At 40.2% G+C, this 20,333-nt stretch overlaps 2 protein-coding genes across 6 annotated transcripts in view; one reads left to right on the forward strand and one right to left on the reverse strand.

The window, feature by feature from the left end:
* The window catches only part of LOC116216286 (uncharacterized), a 59,307-nt gene that overhangs the window by 28,941 nt on the left and 10,033 nt on the right, over positions 1 to 20,333 (forward strand). For 2 of the 4 annotated variants that reach the window (XM_085218998.1, XM_085218997.1), the window contains one exon: positions 11,231 to 11,462. The exons of the other annotated variants lie outside the window; for them this stretch is intronic. In XM_085218998.1, the coding sequence (XP_085075124.1) occupies positions 11,231 to 11,308 (78 nt within the window). In that variant the 3' untranslated portion in view covers positions 11,309 to 11,462. Of the gene's footprint in view, positions 1 to 11,230; positions 11,463 to 20,333 lie in introns of those variants that run through there. 4 annotated transcript variants of the gene reach the window in all.
* PLCB1 (phospholipase C beta 1) overlaps positions 11,456 to 20,333 on the reverse strand; it is a 377,774-nt gene continuing 368,896 nt past the window's right edge. The window contains exon 32 of one of the 2 annotated variants that reach the window (XM_085218976.1): positions 11,456 to 14,717. In XM_085218976.1, the coding sequence (XP_085075102.1) occupies positions 14,487 to 14,717 (231 nt within the window). In that variant the 3' untranslated portion in view covers positions 11,456 to 14,486. The remainder of the gene's footprint in view (positions 14,718 to 20,333) is intronic. The other variant, XM_085218977.1, reaches the window with a different exon arrangement.

The raw sequence follows: 20,333 nt of genomic DNA on the forward strand, positions 1-20,333 counted from the left end.
TCAAGAGGGTGATACATTCTTTCTTGCAGAGGAGTATACTGCTAGTACCTGTTAAACTGGTGTAGCTATCCTTATAAATCTGTATGGAATATGGGAAAATGCTTGTTTAAGCACAGCAGCTCTGCTCATAGCTGAGGCATTTTGAGAACCAGCACAACTGAAAACCATTTTTATTCTCTATTCTGTCCACCCTCAACAAACTGCACCAAGGCAATGGACAGAGAGGCTCTCAGTTCTACAGAAAATGAACATTTTCTTTGACTGCTTTTTTGGGTGCACATACTTTTATGGCAAGGCTTAGTGCAATGGGTCCACAGGCTTTCCTAGGGCTTTTTGTAGGAGGCTCATCATACAATATTGATATTTTAAAAGCTACAGATAAGGCTTCTTGCTTTCTTTTTCTTTATTCTTTCCCCCTTTCCTATGTCCCCTGCTATGGGTATCACACTGTTGTTCTGGATATTTATACAGTACCTCTTACATCTGGGAATGCTTACAGGGAAAAAAAAAAATAATCAAGATAAGGCAGATATTTTAACTATGGAACACCAATGAGTTTCATTTGTCATGAGCTGGAGTAATTAAAAGTCATTTCTGCATGTTTTGGATGAGGATTCTGACTTCAGTCAGGGCATGAGCTCTGCAAAATGCTTATTTTTATAGTTTTGACGTAAATTGTGGAATGTTTTCATTCTTAATTTGGAACATTTGCCCCAAGAGTTCCAAGTCTGTGTAGATAAGTCCATGCTCTTTTTTTCCCCCTCACAGTTTACATCCATGCACACAAAGTGTGGTGTTGACTGCCTGGCCCAAGTCAGGACTGAGATATCTTTTTTAAATGTCAGTTTCCAACTGTTTCTATTAGGCCACTGATCCCAAGTTAAATGCACAGTTTTACTACCTGTTAAAATGTATCTTCTACTCTGCAGAAGTGCCCGTGGTCATCTGCATAACAAAAACACACACCCCCCTCACCCAAATGCAGCACATACACAAAAATAATTTCATTGGTTATGTTTTTCTCTGGGGATGTTTAAATTGTCAAATTTGCTGAGCTACATTCCCCCCTCTCATTCTTTCTCATGGGAGATGGTCTGTCATAGCGGACTCACAGCAAATTCACACTTTGAGATTTTCCAGAGGATTTAATATTAATGCCATTCAGGAGACTTGAAAAAAGTCTCTTTTGAAATGGTAATATGCTATAAATATCTTCTAGAGCTGGTATTGTTCAACTTTCACAACTGGTTCAAAATATAGTCAATGCCAACACATCTGATCCCAGGATAACAAAGAAATAGCATTTTTCATGTCAATCACTGTCTCAGGGTACGTGCACATGGTTGCTGGTTCATTAACATTGATTTGAGAGAACAATTTCAAAGCAGCCCATGTTATCATTATCATTTCACATTGAACTGGGAGCTTTACATTTCCAGCTGTAGATTCTCTTGTTACTGAAAAGTCCTACTTGGCCATCAGAAACTCTTGAGAACCGTAGGGCATATCTCATACCTTTGGAAGTGAACATGGGAAGAACAAACTTTGATTCTGTTTCAGTCTATGACACTGGCTAGGAATTACAATACAAAATCTTTTTAAACCACAAACCCTATCTCAAATTAATATACACTTTGGAAAAGAGTTTATCACATGCATGCCTTCCTGTAGTATTGAGCGTTTTACCACTGTTCTGTAGAGCTTTCCTCAGTCCCCATCACTTGTGTCTGTGAAGGAACCGTGATGATCCAGTGAAGGATAAAATTCAGGTTACATTTAGCAAAACTAAAGAAAGGCAAAAAACGCAAAGTTCTGCCCTGGACACATGCCACAGCTGCTCCCACACTTGGGCTAGTGCAAATATTTTAGGCCCACATGATGCATCGGATCAGGGATGTGACCTGTCTAGGACAGAAATAATATCCCCATCTCCACCCAGTCATTTTTTTGATTGCTTCTGAGAAATACAGGAAATTGTATGTAGTCTGTTGTTTTGGAGCCACACAGTTGGAAGTACTAGAAGTAATACCTTCCAATCACCAAAATTTAGACTTAGTGTTTATCATTCAAGAAAAGCCATTCATTATTAAATTAATACCCTTTTTAAGCAAACACAGTAGAAATGTCTCTGTAGCAATAGGGTTTTTTTTAACAGACCTGTGTCTGAATGGGATGTTGCTGTCTTCACTTCCTGCCTTACAAGTCTCTTGTTGACAGAGCACAGATTTAGCCAGAATCCAGCAGCAGTGATTGTGAATACCTGCCTGTTAGTACATCTGAATAGGCTCCATTTGCAATCAGATCCACGGTGGTCAAATGGAATGTTGCCTAGTAAATTGGTGTAATGCATTGTAAGAAAGACTAGTCCTGTTCCTGCTGCAACCAGTGACAGCTTGCAATTTTGTCAGGGAAAGCAGGATCAGGCACTGTTGACTATTGTCTGTATTCCTGCTGAGGTAGGGAACACTAGCCAGAAACATATCCTAAAATCATTGTATAAAAACATATTCCATCCCTTCCCCCCCCCTTTTATAAAAATATTGCACACTTTTAATCAACTATCTGTTCTATAGCTGCTCCTAGGGTTAGTGACTTTATAGCCTTCTCTAAATTAGAGTTGCTAACTTTCATTTTACTGTACATGTTATTATGTTTATTGATTTTTTTTTAGAAGCATTATATCCTGCAGTCTTGTGAAAACAGTTTCCAGTTCCCAAATTAGGAACAATCCCACCGCAGCCACTTACAAAGTGCAAGAATGCAGTCAGCAACTGCTGAAAGCACCAGTAAGATTACTGACGATAATTCTTATCACTACAAATAAGTTATTTGTGTAACGTAGTCTCAAGGATGTCCCAGCTTGACTCTCAAATGGGTGCTTTACATGCCCAACTACTGCACTTCAGGACACTTCTGGGCCAGCACCCCACAGCAGATACACTATATTGATTTTTACCATCAGATTTAAAGCATTATAAATGTGGCCCCAGTTCTTAGGGCCATTCTAAAACTAATTCAAGTGCATATCCTACAGCACTGGCACCATCTGCATCCACGATGCTGAGTTGCTGAAAGCTGGTGTGGCTTGGACCCATTCCTTCTCTTGGCTAGATGATGAGCATATTATTATTCTTCCACTATCTGAAGGAGACGGATCTGGTGGCATTTTAGTGATCATATTCTATAATAGGCCGCAGAAAGAATAATTTATGCCACTTAGCCATTCGGATCTTTATCAAAAAGAGACATTGAAGAAAAATCTGGTTTGGAGAGCCACAAGGATTAGTAATGCACCCAAAGGACATAAGGTCCAGACACAAAAGAGTTAGATGATCCACCAGTTATGTCATCTGTTTCAGATTCAGGCATATACCATGTCTGTGTTTTATAACAGCCATCTGGAAGTGCAAAAGATGAGAGACTGGAATATGTTTGTTACACTGCTCTGTTTTGTCTTCCTGCAAGCAGTAACATCATCTGAGTTCCACACAGGGCTATGGGATGCCTTCTCTGCCACTAGCTTTGCACCACTCTTCTTTCTGAGGATATGGAAAAAGATCTTCCAAACCACTTTCTGCACAGTGAGGAGGACTCCAGCATAAACAGTGATTTTGCTGGCCTTTCTTAATGTCACATTTACTGGAAGCTGAGACTTGTGCAGGTCTTGATGCCCTCCTCCACAGCAGGCTCAGGATGGGAGTAATTACAGAAATGCAATCTCTCCACCTGAGTTTCAGGTGATTTTCAGGCAGCACACTGAGCCTTAACATTTCCCATACAGGTTTGGAGTCCAAGTTTTTAAGGCAAAAAAGTATCTGCTTATTATAAACAAAGGAAATTAGAACTTCTACCCCCTTCTTCAGCCCTAAAACATCTCTAAAGCCTTGCTGTACACTATATACCTTAATATCTGTAGCTCTGAAAAGAGGGAAAAGCTCTATTGACACTGTAACCAGGATGACCACAAGGATCAAAAAAGTTCCTGAACTGGGATGGAGACCTCAGCTTCCTGAGCATTTGTGGAGCTGATAAACAAGACAAAACAAATACCTGATGCTCCCTAGGATCTCACTGAAATTCATTCAAGAAATAAGACAACATTGCATCTGTTGGCTGCCACCTTCTGCCTAATTCTAACCTTTCCCTGCTAAAAGAATCGAAAGGCAGCCTGTTAATTTCTGCAGTTGGGACATTAGCAACAGCAGAGCCTATCTCCAGTTCCCTGAGAGCATTGCAGTGGGCAGTCACAGTGAAACAAGTGACCTAAGGCAAATCTAAGGTGATCAATATATTAGAAAGAAATTTAGAAAAATCTCCCCTCCAAAAAGAACACCACCACTTTGAATTGTGAACATAGGGTTTGCAGCCCAACTCCTTCCTAGAACATACATTGAAGTGTTGAGACACACACACACACACACACAAAGCAGAGGATCCTCTGGTGAGCTCTAAGACCTCCAAAGGACTTTCAGCAGCATGTGAATATATCAAGTTTTCAGAATAGATATATGCCTAGCACAGTAATTAGTTCCCTTGAAGAGACCCCTGTAACTGATGGAGCTTTTCTGATGTCTCTTATGAAAGTATAAAACAGCTTTTCAGGCACAAAAAAAGTAACTTTGGATTTTCACTTTGTAATGCAATGGAAAGCACAACAATGACAGCAGAGCAGCTAGATCCCAGACTGCAGTGAATGAGGATTCACTCTAATGCAACAGTTGTGGACACAAAAAAGAGAAAGCAGCTGCTTAACTTCAGAGGGCCTCAGGTACACAGGGATCTCCAGGGAGATCCCCTCATCTCCTCTGCCTGAGGTCTGGGAAGGAGTGCATCCTGGCTCCATCCCATGGTCACTCATATGCACCTGTGCTCCCCTGGGTTGGCCCTGCCTTCCCACCAGGTGCTCAATCAGTGGTTCAAGCTGTGACTTAGCATTTCCACTACACACTCTAAATTAAAAATTGGCTAAAAAAATCATTATTAGCAACTGGTTGGTATAGAAGTCTGTGCAGTATGTGAGCAGATGGAGCAATAGTGGTAGAGGCAGCCCTGCCACATTTCTGCAAACAGGCTTCATCCCAGCCCCAAAGGAGCCAGAGGCACAGAAACCACAAGGCAATAGGGCAGGTGTGGGAGAGGAGGAGGCAGCAGTGAGCAGTCCCCCTCCACCTGCAATTGGATTACATGCCTATTTCACCCTCTAAAAATTATCCTCTATACTTCTAGACACAGCAAAGAAATCCTTGTCTGGAACAAGTAGTTATAAGCATCATCTTATAAAGACAATTCTTTACTTCTAGAGATGCTCCAAAGTGCTCAGAAATTGAGTAAGAGTGCAGTAAGTGGGACCTATGTTCCCCATTGGCACTGCAGATACACTAGAGCAAACACCAAATGGACTTCGTAAGCTTAGGACTGGGATGCAAAGCAACCAGGCAGGCAGAGAATGCATGTGCCAACACAGCAAGATAGTGCTACACATAGTCAAATTGTACATCACTGATTATCCCAGTGCTTGTAAGTGACTGGAACACAGGAAAATTAAAACTTGGCTTTATTAATTCCACAAGGCAAGATACTACCTCCTCAATTAATAGATTATCCCAGCAAGCAGGTGCAGTTAAATCCTGAGATTTCTATCAGTATCTGCAACATTTACCAACTCCTCTCTGGGCCAACAGACACTGTCGGGCTCCTCCATCACAGGACCTGCAGCATTGCCAGGGTCTGCACTTCAACTGCCACTGGGAAACAGCAGCATCCCAGCAGGAGCTGAGAACAGCAGCATTTCCACAGAGAGCCAGATAATTTCATTCTCATTAGTTACTTTGACACAAGAAAGTTATCACCACTCCCTGATCTGTCACCAGAGTGACAGAACAGGGATTTGTTAAGACTGATATGGTTTTAAATTATGGAAATAGAAGACCATCGCTTTTCACAAAATAACTCCAGCACAAAGGAAGAACGTGTACATACCTCAAGCTGAATTTCCTCAGGGAAAACAAAGTAATTGTTTGGTTGCTATCATGAAGATAGCAGGGTGCCATCAGGATGTGGTCACCATTCTTTAAGCAAGAAACTGAAAGCACCTACACAGTGCAGTAAGAGAAATTTAATGCAACAAAGAATCAAGAATGTCCATTTCCACCTCCCAAAAAAAGCTGTGAACGCATCCAAGAATCACATTCCATCAAAAACACCATATATGCTCCCCTCACCAACTCAGCTATACGGCAGAAGTCACTATGCTGAATGAACCAAGGGTCTGCTCCTTAAGCAGCATTTATCCAGAATAGATGCAACGCAAACATGATCCCAGACTTGGGCCTACAGCCACATGCAGAATTGCGCTGACCATAACCCAACTCTGCTGTCAGTCCAACAATGAAGAGCAGACAGGGAAAAATACTCCTGTGTCCTGGGGAAGGGCTTTTCCCTCTCCACAGGTCCGGTAGCTGTTTGGGCATTTGCTGCTCTGTGCACTGCAGAAGCAAGCTACTGTGTGAAGGTTTCTGCAATCTCTCTCCTGCAGTCACTAATTGACAGCATCTCACGGCCCTACAGGCACTGAAGGCAGCAGAGGTGGTGCTTAAAGATTAGAGTGAGCATTTTGGTGCAGGAAAGTGGAAGTATGGACCAGTGTTTATTCATTAAAGGGAAAGAGGCTTTTTTCCTTCTTCTAGTAGGCCCTTTGCATCATAGAGGCTTTTCATCTACATAGGAAAGAGTTGGTGGAAAGGAGCTCTTTGCTGAGACTGTTGTACCCTTGCATTGAAACTGTGGCATGCACTGAGCACTGCCACCACCTCCTCCACCAGGCTGCACTCAGACACAGACTTCGCGGTTCTGCCTCCAGCCAGAGATCATCAGCTCCTCTTGGTTGATGGCAAGCTCTGAGGGCACTTGGGTTGATTTACTCCTTTTATTGGAGACAGTGCCTGAGCTACCATGGTTTTACTGATTAATGTCCTTGGAGAAAGCTGCATTATTGAGAGACATCCCATATTGCTCAACCATAAAGATCACGCTCATGATTATGCTATAAACGTTGGCAATTAAGAGGACATTGCAAAGCCTTCACAGGGGAGTCACAGCCTTTTATGTGAATGCCCTGCTGTGGGGGAAAGAAGCTCCTCAAGAGAAGAAAAATGTTGTGATAAAATGTATGGACCTTAAGTCCAAGGGAGACAGTTGGATCAGATCACACATGGCAGCCATTGCCTCTCTGCTGCACCTGCATGGGCTGCACAGTGCAAGTTACACAACATGTCCTCTGCAGCTCATCATCTACATCTACTTTTAGTATTTATGATTAATGATCTCTGGTACATTTATACAGAAGGTAAAAAAAAGTATTGCACTTCATCTCTAACTTGCTTGCTTACAGTTTCCATCTGTCAGCTCTCACTATGCTTTTCCAAGAGACTTGAGAGATCATCAGCTTCCAGTGATTTTCTTGTGAAAGCCCAACTTTCAGATCACAATATACTGGAACCTTCCTGAAAATCCAGATACAAGATTTGGACAGAGTATTTCACACCTTTTATCTCTGGTGTGAGATGGCAATTGCCTGGTTCTGCTTGCAGTTCTCTGCTGCCTTTAGGAGATCAGATAAATGTAGCCACACTAACCAAACTAGAAACATCACCTAAGAATAGAACAAAATAAGTTTATTTCTTTTTAAGAGATTCAGTCCCTGTTACAGAGCTACATCTACACGTTTGAACACACCTGTTATCTACTGCAGTTTGGAAATGCTAATTTCATTCTAGTTTTCAGCAATGAAAGCACTCTGCTCAGTAGCTAGGCTTACACCAGTGATACAGCAGTAAGTTTCAAATCTCTTTACAGTTGCCAGGTTGGCTTCAATTTGTTTCTAATTAGAACTTGGCCCCTCCAGTGCTACATAAAGCCCTTCTACCTGTTCTGGTTAACCTTTTCTGAGGCAAGGTAGTCTGAGCAGCCCTTTTCAAAAGGCACAATATGCTCCCCCACAGTACTTTTTAGCCTGCCATCCCACAAAAACTCAAGCCTTTAAAATTGTCTCAGTTATACAACAGGCAGTGTGTTACGTCTGGTCTTTATACTGTTTGAGAGCTGAACACTTAGATTTTTCTTATATATCTGAGATCCTTCTTTCATAGCACATATATGCTATTCCCATGATACTAATCCCAAGCGATTCAAGAAACACACCTCAAAAAACACACATTTAGAAGAAACAGAAAACAATTTGTAATGAAATAGAAAGTGCAGCAATGAAAGCAGAGTAGCAAGGTCTCGGGCTACAGCAAGTGAGGATTCACTCAAATCCAACAGGCATAGGCACAGAAATAAAGAAAAGAGGCTTCTTCAGAAGACTTCAGGTACGCTCTCTAATGAGAGTCCCTTGCCTCCACTGTTAACCCTTAGGTTAAGTCTGATCCTGACTCCACCCCTACTGGTCACTCAGAAGTATTGCTTGCATCTGAGCTCCCCTGGTGTGGCCATGCCTTCCTACCAAGTGCTCAGTCACCAGCTCAAGTCCTGATTTAGCATTTCCACTATACAATTACATTGTAAAAAGCAACACAGATCAAGCCTTTCTTCTTCTGACTGTATTACTAGTATCAGTGGAAAGCCTCTCTTTTTAGAAACTCCTTAAATCCAGAATGCATTTCTTCAGTCAACTTCCTTAACTTTGTGATTGCAGCAATTAGACAGATCAACACAACAGGAAAGGTATTACAACAGAGGTGTGATGACAGAAGAACCAGCACAATAGAAAAGCGCTATAAAGGTAGGGAAGATGATCACTCACCCATACCAGAAGATTCCAGATATACAGGGGAAAGCTCCACCAAAGAGGAATCTCCAGCAAGAGAACCTTCCCCAGTGCCAGTCACCCCTTAAATGAGGTCTAAGAGAGGTACAGCCAGGCTCCACCCCTTCTGGTCAGTTGAATTGCCTTCACCTGTGCTCCCAGGGCTGACTGGGTATTTTCCCCAGGTGCCCAATCAGTGGTTCAGGCCATAACTCAGCAGTTTCCATACAGTGATCATCACCAGCTGCTTCTTGCACATGGCTTTAATGTCCTATTCTGACCATTTTGCTGGGTAGTTTTTTTTTTTTTTTTTTTTTTTTTTTTTTTTTTTTGTATAGGACAGTATCATTCTCTTACTGAGCTCTTGAAGATGAGAAAAGCAAGGCCAGGATCATGTCTGAGGCAAAACTAGCCTTAATGATGTCTAAGTAAATCTTGTTGTGCATATTTAGGGATGTTCTGCTTCTGCGAAGAACTGGGCAGGGAGGTCTGCATTTCAACTCTGTGGGAAATAGTAGGGTCACAGAAAAGAAGTGGTCTGGCATTTGGATGTTGACTATGAATGATTAGTGCTAAATGGGGGAAAGGATTTGTCTGTTTTCAAATTAACACTCTGTCTGGTTCTTTTGTATCTGATGTCAGGTGTGAAGATCAGATTTAGAGTTAAGATCATGAGAGACACACTTCTTAGAAAGGTGTTTGAATGGAAACCCAAACAAGCCACATGCAGACACTGAAGCTAATCGCTCAATAAGAAATGCTGACCTGAGGTTTGCAACTGAATCTTGGCTTCAGCAGCTTGGATGCTTCCAGCAAGGCTTTGATTTTTGCAGCTCTCATGTTCAGAACTCTCCTGAAGTCTGGGGGTATAATAGCCTTTGTGCCTTTAAATCCCCATTCAGTACTTTCAGAGGTGCAGTTGCTTACCCTGAAATGACTTCCTGGGGGTGTGAGAGCATGCCCATGTTTTAGGAGGCCTGGTTGTACAGTCCTTAACCCTGTTCATTTGCTCTGAACTCCCCATACTGCTCAGCAACAATCCCTGATGTACCTTCACCCCAATATTTCAGTTACTTTTGGGCACCCTCCAGCCCTTGCCTGGAAGCAACATAACTGTGAAAGAAGCAATTTAAGGCTCTTGGAGCTGAGGATCCAAAACTCAGCCTGGAACCAGGCACTGGAGTTAGTCATTAAAGCATTCACTTTGAAGGCAAAGTCAAGTCTTGAGTCACCTTCCCTAGCTGATAGTAACAGATTTTTTGCTGCTGTGGTGGGACTGGTTTTCTTCTGGCACCGTCAGGACCACTTGTAGAACCCACTTGAATCTTTAGTGACCCACCAGTCTTGTTTTGCCTGGAGTCCACAGCTGCACAAAAGTACACAGGTCTGCCCCTGCTGCCTGGCCTCTGTGACACTGCTGTCCCTTGGGTGGCTTCCAAATAGCTCTTCCATGCTGTTGCCCTTCTTCCTCAGTAACCAAATATGTCTCCTGCTGCCGAAGTACAACTAATTATGGGGATGTCTGCTCGGCTGACTGTAAGAATCCTGTCTTGCCAACCCCTCCCAGGAGCCAGGGGTTATTTCACAATCCTTCTCGTAGCCTTCCATCTTCTCTCACTGTGCTCACTGTCGCTGTCTGCCCTCCTCTTGGGGTCTCACCCACATGCTCCTGTAAGTCTCTCCGCCATGCTGCTTCTCAGTCTTGTTCATCTGCACTGAGTTCCCATCCACCTCCACTCTTACCTCTCTCTTGCCTCCTGTCATGATAGAGTCTTGGCAAACCCTGCTCTTGATGGTTTCACACTCCACTATTCCTTCTTTCAGAAGGAAATAAATCCATTTTCCTTTTCTTTTGCTGTCTTCTCCTTCCATTTCTTTCCTATTCTTGGTCTCTCTGTCAAATTCCTGGTCTCAACATTTATCTCTATTCCTTTCTTCCTTTCTGCTTTTATACTGTGCCATGTCCATTCCTCTCTTCAAACCCCATTTCCCCAAATCTTTTCTAGTATGTAATTCGAGTCTCACTGCCTTGGGGACTATTTATTTTAATAGGTATATCCCTTAGTACACTGGATTAATATACCTGCTTATCTCTTCTCCCAGAGATAATCTTTTACATTGTAAATTAAATGGGGAAAGTCAAAAGCCAAAGGAACAGATTCATTTTCCAGTGCTCTCAGTGGAAGGCCTCTGCACAGGTACAATTCACAGCACATATATAATTGCATAGATAATTAGCAGAACATCTGGGGAAGTGAAAAGAAGTAAGGCAGCTCTAAAATGTTGAGGTATTTTACAGGTATGACTGAAAAATCATGCAACTGTTCTTCTATAACGTCTTGTTGTGTAAACCATTAGATATTCTTACCAGTTCATGAGCTGCCATGCGTTTTTCCTGTTTCCTGTTTTCCTTGTTTTTTTCAGGACAGCAGCAAATGCAGATTTTCCCCGCGAGGGGCAGAGGAGAGCCTTACGTACAGTTTCGTGTTCTTATTTTTGTGACCAGAAGAGTCTATGGGGGGAATTCATTGTCGCCTTGCGCCACTGCTCTTCTTGGGAGCAAAGGGCTCGGCATAAGGTCTTTGAGGTCAGGAAGGTTTCTGGAGTCAGCTGCCACTTGTGAGTCAATGAACAGAGAAAACAACCACCTTGTGTTAAGAAATTTTTATTTGTCCTTTGGATCTGTAATGTAAGCACATAAAATTACAAGTGGAAGAAACATCATGCCACAAAATTGCATAGAATTTTTACAAAAATGTGAATTATGCCTCTGAAACAATCATAGATTGAAGAACCAAAAAAATATATACATTTTAACTGAAATATTTTATCCTACTTTGAAAGCAAATCATCAAGGACTAATCAATTACAGACACTATTAATACAATGTACAAGAGCAACACTGATTTCAAAGAAAGGCAAGCAATGATGTCCCTTTAGTTATCTTTCAGTGAATGTTTAGCTAATACATGAGCATTAATTAACATAATTATGAACATGTTAAATCTAAAATGTCTGGCTGTCATTAGAATTTTTAAAATTCTGTTTATACTGCCAAAAACAAGCTATTTTCAGTAGTGTAAAGATATCTGAAGTGCACAACCTAGTTTAATATAGACGGCTCTATTCTATACAGCAGAAAATCCACAATACAGCATTTCCACACATTCAACACGGAACAAGGCAAATACATAAAAGGCACAAGACTTGCACATCATAAAGACCCTTTTTCATTATCTTACTCTAGTTCAAGTAATATCAATATTAAATGATATCTGTTTCACTGAAATAGTTTGAACAATGCAAGATGTACAGTATTACACACTACCTTACACCTGCAGAAAGTGGCACTGTACAGATATAAAAAAATGTGAGTACAGTAAATGGTCAAATACAAACGTACTGTAAAATGACTACAGCCGATAGTATACTTAACCCAACCAGAATAGTTTTGTTGTATTTTTAAATATAAATAAAAGATTAATTGGTATTTGCCCAAGTTTCTTCAAGGACTGTGGTGAGACCCTGGCTCCGCTGAAGTCCATGGGAGTGTACCACTGAAATTCAAAGGAGCTAAGATTTTACCTATAAGCCTGCACTGTACAATGAGTTCTGTAATGCGACAGTCTTCAGTTTTATTGTCAACACTGCTATCAGTTTATTCTTTTAATAATTTAAACAATGTCATTTTCACTTTATAAAATGCAGCATTACATCTTGACTCTTCATTTTCCATAGATGATTAATATTGATTTCAAAGTGCAAAATAAAGATTTACAGAGGATTCCCCTTTCCTAGTATTAAGGTGGAAGTCAGATTTTTGAGTTTTATGCTCACTACTTTCATCATCGTAAATCAAGACGGTTTTAATCCAAAATACAATCTCCAAACTATGCAATTCTTTTCACTCTAAGTTTAAAAAAGAAACATGAAAATACTGTTTGTCTTCCATAATTTGAACTTAAATATATACACAATTCCTTAACTGAAATCTTAATCTCAATTTGAATCTTATTGCTTAAATTCAAATAAAATGTTACTTTAAAGTACTAAAATCCTGAGGGAAAGGAAGAAAAGTAACTTTCTTGTTATGATGTATTAAAATGCCTCCCTATGCAATTGATTTCTTTCTCCACTGCTGAATACAAAGTAAGGCCCCGATCTTGCAAACACGTATATGAACATTATTCACCTAAGAAGTTCCACTGAGCTCAGCGGTATGCAGTGTCAGTTGTGGATGTGAGTTTGCAGGATCAAGCCTCTCTGCAAATCTGCACGCCTTTTCACTACACATCCAAGGGAAGAGCCTTTAGCATCACGCAATGGCTCAGGCACAAACAAGAATCAATCTGTAATGTTTCATAATTCCTATTTCTGTTAATATGGGATGCCAGAGAATAGCATTTCTTTACCTTTTCATATATCCTGACTTTCATGAAGTCTCTTTGTCATTTGATATAAATTTCTGAAAATGTGCTGTTACTTCTCTCATGCATATCATACAGTACATAAACTTTGATTCTTCTTAGTCAGTTAAGTGGATTAATATATATTTTTAAATATCAATGATCAGCTTTTATATTTTGCCTTTTAAATTCCAGACCTTAGTAAAACCGAACCTCGGTCCTAAAAATAATGGAAGATTCTGCTCAACTTCAAATACTGTAGTCCTAAACATTTTATAATCCTATCAAATTCAGTAAGCTTAAAATATGATACTTAAAATCAATACTTTTAAGTCTGCAAAATATATATCAAATTTATATTCTAAAACTACTTTGATTTACAACACTAACACCACAAAAAGAACTTTATGATTTAATGACTATTTTATATCAGTACAACCCAGATGTTAGCTTTCATAAAGATTCTCTATACACGTATCCCTGAAACTTTTCATTTCACCAAGAGACCACATTGACTTTAAATATAAACATGCCACGTGTGCATACAGACAGATGTGTGTGCACATATATATATATACCAACATATATGCACTCACATGGTGTAACAAACACGGACGTACACAAACACCAACAATCTCCAGGCAAATTTCTTCTCTTTCTCTCTCTTCTCCACAGTTCCAAGAGTTTTCAGCAGCAATTATATTTCTGTCCCCGTGATAAACATAATATTAAGACAGCAAGCCACCAGTGCTTGCAAAGCTAAAAAGGATTAAATGTTTCAGTGCAAATGTAAAATGATGGTACAGTTGTCAAGGTGCAGTTATAAAGTAGGAAACAAATATAATTAAGTACTGTTATAATATTCTCTAGGATCTGTATTAGTTTAGAGCACTTTGCACTGGCACTTCAAAAGGAAATCTGCACACATTTGTCTCTTTTCAATATTCTGGTCTTCATTAAACATTCTTAGCAGTGAACATGGTCAGAAAATTACCCACTGAAAACTGACCAAAAAAAAACAAAGAGAGAGAGAGGATGGTGAACATATTAATTTTCCCATTACAACTGCACTACGCTTTAGCATAATAATAAGCTGAAGAATGGGAATGAAGACCTTTGCACAATTCTTTTAAAACGTTCCTTTTGGGAAATGTGCACTTGAATACAGATTCCTCCTGCCTTCTGAAGTGCTTCAGTTGCAGCCCACATCAGGAAAGCAGAGCCAAGTAGTTGGGGAGTGGTGTGCCCTGGCGCACCAATTAGTACTTGGGCAGTTAAAAAGTAGTATCAAACACTTTTTCTGAATTATCTTCTTCCAATTCCTCTTCACTTTGCAGAGGTTTATGATTTGATTTCCCACTGTCAGATGCCAGAGAAGAGGGGGCAGAACTGTGGTCTCCATCTTCACTAATTTTCCCTTTCATGGCTTCCTGTACAAACTCCAGAATTTCCAAAGGCAGTCTTTTGAATTTGTCTTGATATTCCTGATCAAGTTCCACCTGCAACTACAACAAAACAAAGAAGTTGTCTTCATTTATATCTAATATGACTAGCGTTAGATACAGTGTGGGGAAAGTACCACATGAGAGGTGAGGAGGGAAGTTAGTAACTCACTTTTGCCTGATTCAAAAATATACTTCTTTCTTTTTCATTAGCACCACACATATGATATGCCCATTAATTACCATGCAGTCATTGCAAAGCTGAAGGAGAACGCGGTCCCTTGTGCATAAGGCTGGTTTTGGGTACCGTGTTGGGCTACTCAGATCCTTAAGATAGTTGTGGTTTATCTGTATTCGTGTCCACAGTCCTACTGGCCTTCACAGGATTCCTTATTCAAGAGCAGTAAGGATTGTGGATACACCTTTGAAAGATTAAGGCTTTAATTAAGCTTCAGGTAGCAAGTCACATATTAATCACACCACAAATATTGCTCAGAGAACAATATAATAACTTGTGCCAAATTTCTTGGCATGAGTTTGAAAATGATTGGAGAAAACATAAGGAAAAACTCAGTTGTCAAAAAGAGTCGGGGGGGGAGAAGGGCGAAATCATTAAATTATATTTTTTAGGGTTAGATCATGGAAAGTTACATTATCTGATTAATGCAGTATGTGTTTTGGACATAACTGGGGAAAAAGTGTTATATCATCAACAGGATGCAACAGGCATGCAGAAAGAAATCTGGCTATCAGTCTTCAGGAAGCTGTGGGCCCTTTCCCAGTATTTACTCAAATAGCCTTTGTTTTTAGTGCCCATATAAGGATCTGTGTGATCCATTCTTTAGAAAACATTAATATGTATGGAAGTTTCAACTGAAGACAAAGCCAATTTTTTTATAATGACCAATCTGAGCATGGAGGAAGCAAACAGGGTGAGTTCCAAAGCCAAATCCTGCGAGCGCTCTGACCATCTGTCCGTCCATCCATCCATTTGTCTGTCATCCATCCATTCATCCACCTACCTTCTTAAAAAGAGGGAGTCAGATTCTGCTAACTGTAGCTGCAGCAGTTTTGCAATAGTTTCTTAGTTCAATTGTATTCTGAGCTGTATTTTTTCAGGAAGATATGAAGATACTATGAGTTCTGATCCGTCAGTTCTATGCTTAAATCTAGGCAATCTAGTTTTGAGTTTCTTTCACCTGACTGTGACAGCTCTCACAGGTAATACACATTTTCACTCAAACTTTAGGACCTACTCTACTCTTATCATCCTTGTCCTGTCCACAGCACATGACTTTACCACTACACCTCCCTCTGAGCCATTCCATTCCCACTCCCTGTGCTTCTGTCCTGGTTTTCATCCTGCATTTCTGACTTTTTTTCTGTAAGGCCTCTTCTTTCTCCTATTGTGCAAATCAACGTCCTTAGCTCACCTGGTCTAGTTCTACATTAGACACATTTTGCAACTTTTTTTCCTGAAGATTTAAGACATAGCCTTTTCTTGTCAGTTCTTCTAAGGCTCATTTCTTGCCTAGTTTCTGGCAATCTTCCTGCTCTTCCTGCCTCCATTTCCCCCTTGGTGTCACACTGCAGACAAACACCAACAAGCCCAAGGCATAAATGGTTGCATTAAATACACCATGTTGCTAAAATACACATTTGTATAAACTCATATACAATCAAGTACCATAGCACCCTTCTTTCATGTGGTATTTGTATCTTATTGAATTCTCATTTGTTTTCTTACTGTATATCTAGACATTCTGAAGGTATACTTCTTTTGTCTCCATTGTGATAATATATTATCTGAGAGACAGGAAACATGGTATAGCATAGTTGGCAGGAAAAAAACACTGGAACAAGTTGCCCAGAGATGCCTCATCCCAGGGGACATCCAAGCTCAGGCTGGACAGGGCTCTAAGCAACCTGACTGAACGGTAGGTGTCCCAGTTCACTGCAGGGCACTGGACTAGGTTACCTTTAAGTGTCCCTTCCAACTCAAACGATTCTATATGCTTACCCTACCAATGGCCATGTATTGGTTTTATTACCCCCAAATTACAGATGAAAGCAGAGAGATAAAGCTTAGGTATGGATCAAAGCTCATGAGGTACACCATCCTCGACTGCATTTGGTCCTCCACTGTTAGTATGGCCATCTATCAAACTATACATGTACATAACAAGCCTGAAACAGGCTGTGAACCACTATGACACCAAGTTGTTTTTCATGTAACTGGCACGGTTTGCAATTCTACAAACTATTGCTCACAGCAGCTATTTGAGGCTTTATAATTGTCCTGCCTCTGTTATCCGTAGCACACAAGGGCTTCCTCAGGCTACCTGTGCCTGAGGCTCCCCTTTGACTTCAGGCAGGCACTGGGCAGCACAGGTGAGTAACAGGCTCAAGCACTCTTGTGCCCCAGACTAATAGTATCTGTAGCTTTTGAATCTCAACTGCAGCAAAGCAGCAGCTAGCCAAGAGGTTGGAAAATGTGTGAGGCTTTACATGACTAAGCCTGTGCTTTAGTGAGCAGAGCTCCTGGAGGCCAGCCAGCTGCCCAGCTGATTGGCTCACATTCCCTTTCATTTCAAAGGGCTCTTCAGCATCCCTGGCTACAACCGCTTTCCAAAAAGGGTCATCATTCAGAGAAAGGCCTTGGCAACACTTCCTTGGAAGGTGGAGGTGAAAATGAATATGGCTGTTCTGCTTAAAGTAAGGAAAATGCATTCAGGAAAGGAAAACAATAGTATTATTAAAACTATTAATAGCCATTAGACCCAGCTATTATTACTAACCCTACCAAAATAACAGCATTAAAATAATGATCTTTAATCAATAAAGGATTACAGAAGCAGAAACTCTGGTTTCAGACTATCCTCAACAATCCCCTCCAGACTCACAATCTGATCTAATGAACATTTTCTACCAATTTCTACAACCAACAAGAAAAAAGCGATCACATGCCAACACAAGTTAGTAGGAGTGATGAAGTTCACACTGAGCATTTTGCTTAAAAAAAAATCTTAGAAAATTAGAAAATAAAATAAATATGTTAAACCCCTTAATCGGTAATTATTCCACATTTAGAGTATTTCATATTATCTTGTCATTAACTTCAAGCTTAGAATACTGAACTCTTCTGTTTTTGCTAACTGAAATACATCTTATCCTTCTGCTGCTGAAAATTATTTTGTTTTGTTTTTAATTTCAAAATTGTTTTTAAGATATCTGTGGGAAAGCAAACACATTAGGATGTTGAAGTATAAGAGTCTAGCAATGAGCTACACAGAAGTTTCAGATGTGGAGGAAAGCTCTGTAGTAGCTCACCCTGGGAAGCAGATATGTGCACAAACACAAATATTTTTGGTTTCAGGCAACTGGATTTAGAATTGCAGGTATCAGGAGCAAAGGCCTTACTGTGTGTAGTAAATATAGCCAGTGCGTTAGAACATGACCCTAATTACCTCCAATGAGTATGTCTGTGGTCACAGAGAACAAATGAGTTCCCAATCCAGTTGTAATTGGAGCAACTTCACAAAAATCACACTTAGCAAATTTGGGAATGCACCTGTGGGCTGGTGCAGTTGTTAAGGTCTTGTAGAAGTCTGCTACATTTCCCCCCAAGCCTATGTCAATTGCTCGAGACAAGAGACAGGCACACAGCTGGCTGACACACAACTCTGCTGCCATCTGACCTCCTCTCCTCCACCTTGGCTGCCCAGGGAAATTGTAGGGGACACCATGTCCAACCCCTCTCCCCTCCTGCCAAAGCAACACCTTTGAAGCTGTTAATGTGAACACTGATTGCTGCTCCATCCCATTGCACCTTTTTAAGGTGCATTTCGGAAGTTGGTAATTAAAGTGTTTTCCAGACTATTTTTCCTTCTCTTCTGTCACAAGAGGGAGAAGAGAAGCTTCCACAGCTTGGTGGACTGCATCCTTGGTCTAGACAGCAGGGTGACCAGACAGTATCATCCCACATATAAAATCTCATTCCTGAGGCAGATTTCTGATGCAAAACCAAACCACCTCCACAGAGGGACTGGGTTTCATTCCAGCTCACACTTTTTAAGAAATATATTTTCAATTCGAAATGACCAAAGCACCCCTACTTGAGAAGCACCTGAAGAATAAATCTTCAAGCAAAAAGTATTTGAGAAATATATATCTAAAATACAACTTGTCAAACATTTTAATGGGAAATGGGTTGGAATTTTGATGAAATTCTGTCAAATCAAAAACATTCATTAACAATGTATTTGTTTTGATGAAGCTTTTCCAACTAAAAATATTTAATATAACCAAAACAAACTTTTCTTAGTCTCCGATTTTCCATACTTCTTGCAATTTTTCTGTTTATGCCAGTTCTTTAAGTTTTGTGTTTCTTTTATCCCTTCTTTTTAAATCTACCTTATTTTGCATTATTCATAAACATTTTGTTTCCTTGATTGTACTCTTTCTTGCTGTGAGTAATGCAGTGAATTATGAATGAAAAATAATTGGAACGTCTTGGCTCAATTCTTCAGGCAAAATGCACTCCAGGTAAAACTGAACAGTTTGGTATTTCCAACAATCTCTCACATTTCCAAACGAAACCCTTCATTCTCAAGTTTTTGAAAAGATTTTCACAAGCTTTGATTCCAAATGAGAAAATTTTGTAAATTGTGTTATTATTCCTTAAGGTAGAGAATATAAAAAATGTCAAACTAATGACTATTTTGGTACATGATTATTATATTTATTCGCCAGTTGCACTTTGATACTACTTTGTATCCATTACTGTGGCGCTACCAACACAAAGTGTTATATTTAATTCCACATAAATACAACTTGTTCTTTTGTTTTATTGATGATATAAGCTCAACTGCATTAATTTCTTCCACGCAATTTCAGTAGAATGCATTTTGACAAGATGTAATAACCAGTCACTGCACGATTCAGAACAAAAGGGTGACTGCAACCTCTACAGGACATTTTTGCTTAGCAAAGCTCCCGTTTTCCTCTTCACATATCATTGGGACTGTTTATTTTGTTGACTTCAGAGACAATGATGTCTTCACTGGTCAGTGAAAGCATATTGCAACAGATATGCTGCCCTGAGATTGCAGCCCCTTTCTCACTCCTCCCCCGCTTCTCTAAATCTGCAAAAGCTCCAAATGCTGTTTTGATTCCTGCAAATGTTTGACCCATATGCCTAAAGATAATTTTGAATAGAGGATTTGGGGCTTTTAAGACTGCATCAGACAACAAATATGCATAATGTCAGCGACCTCAATTTAGCTTCCAAAATAGCACATACAGGACACCCGGATTAAGGGTACAGAGAACAAGCAAGCTGCTGTTCTGCTGCTTTTCATTTTCAAAGCTTACTTAATTAGAAAGCCATTCTGCAGGGATACAGCATTAAAAGACATAGAGTAGCAAGAATTGTCAGTAACAGGGAGAGTAAAATTGAGGAACAGAGCTCAGGAATCAAGTGATTTATAGGCAGCAATTTTTGTTTAATTGGAAACAGGAGGAGTTTCTTATTAAGGGCTATGTTATTTCTTCCACTAAGCAGATTTCTGCTGGGAAGGCAAAGGAGTAAGCACTGCTCAGCTGTCCTGGAGCCACCTCAGACTCGGTCTCTCCATGGCACTCAGCATGCCAGAGGGGCTGCAGGAGATGTTGACTTGA

Source organism: Meleagris gallopavo, chromosome 2 (genome assembly GCF_905368555.1).
Source record: "Meleagris gallopavo chromosome 2, MGAL_WU_HG_1.1, whole genome shotgun sequence".
Lineage (NCBI taxonomy): Eukaryota > Metazoa > Chordata > Aves > Galliformes > Phasianidae > Meleagris > Meleagris gallopavo.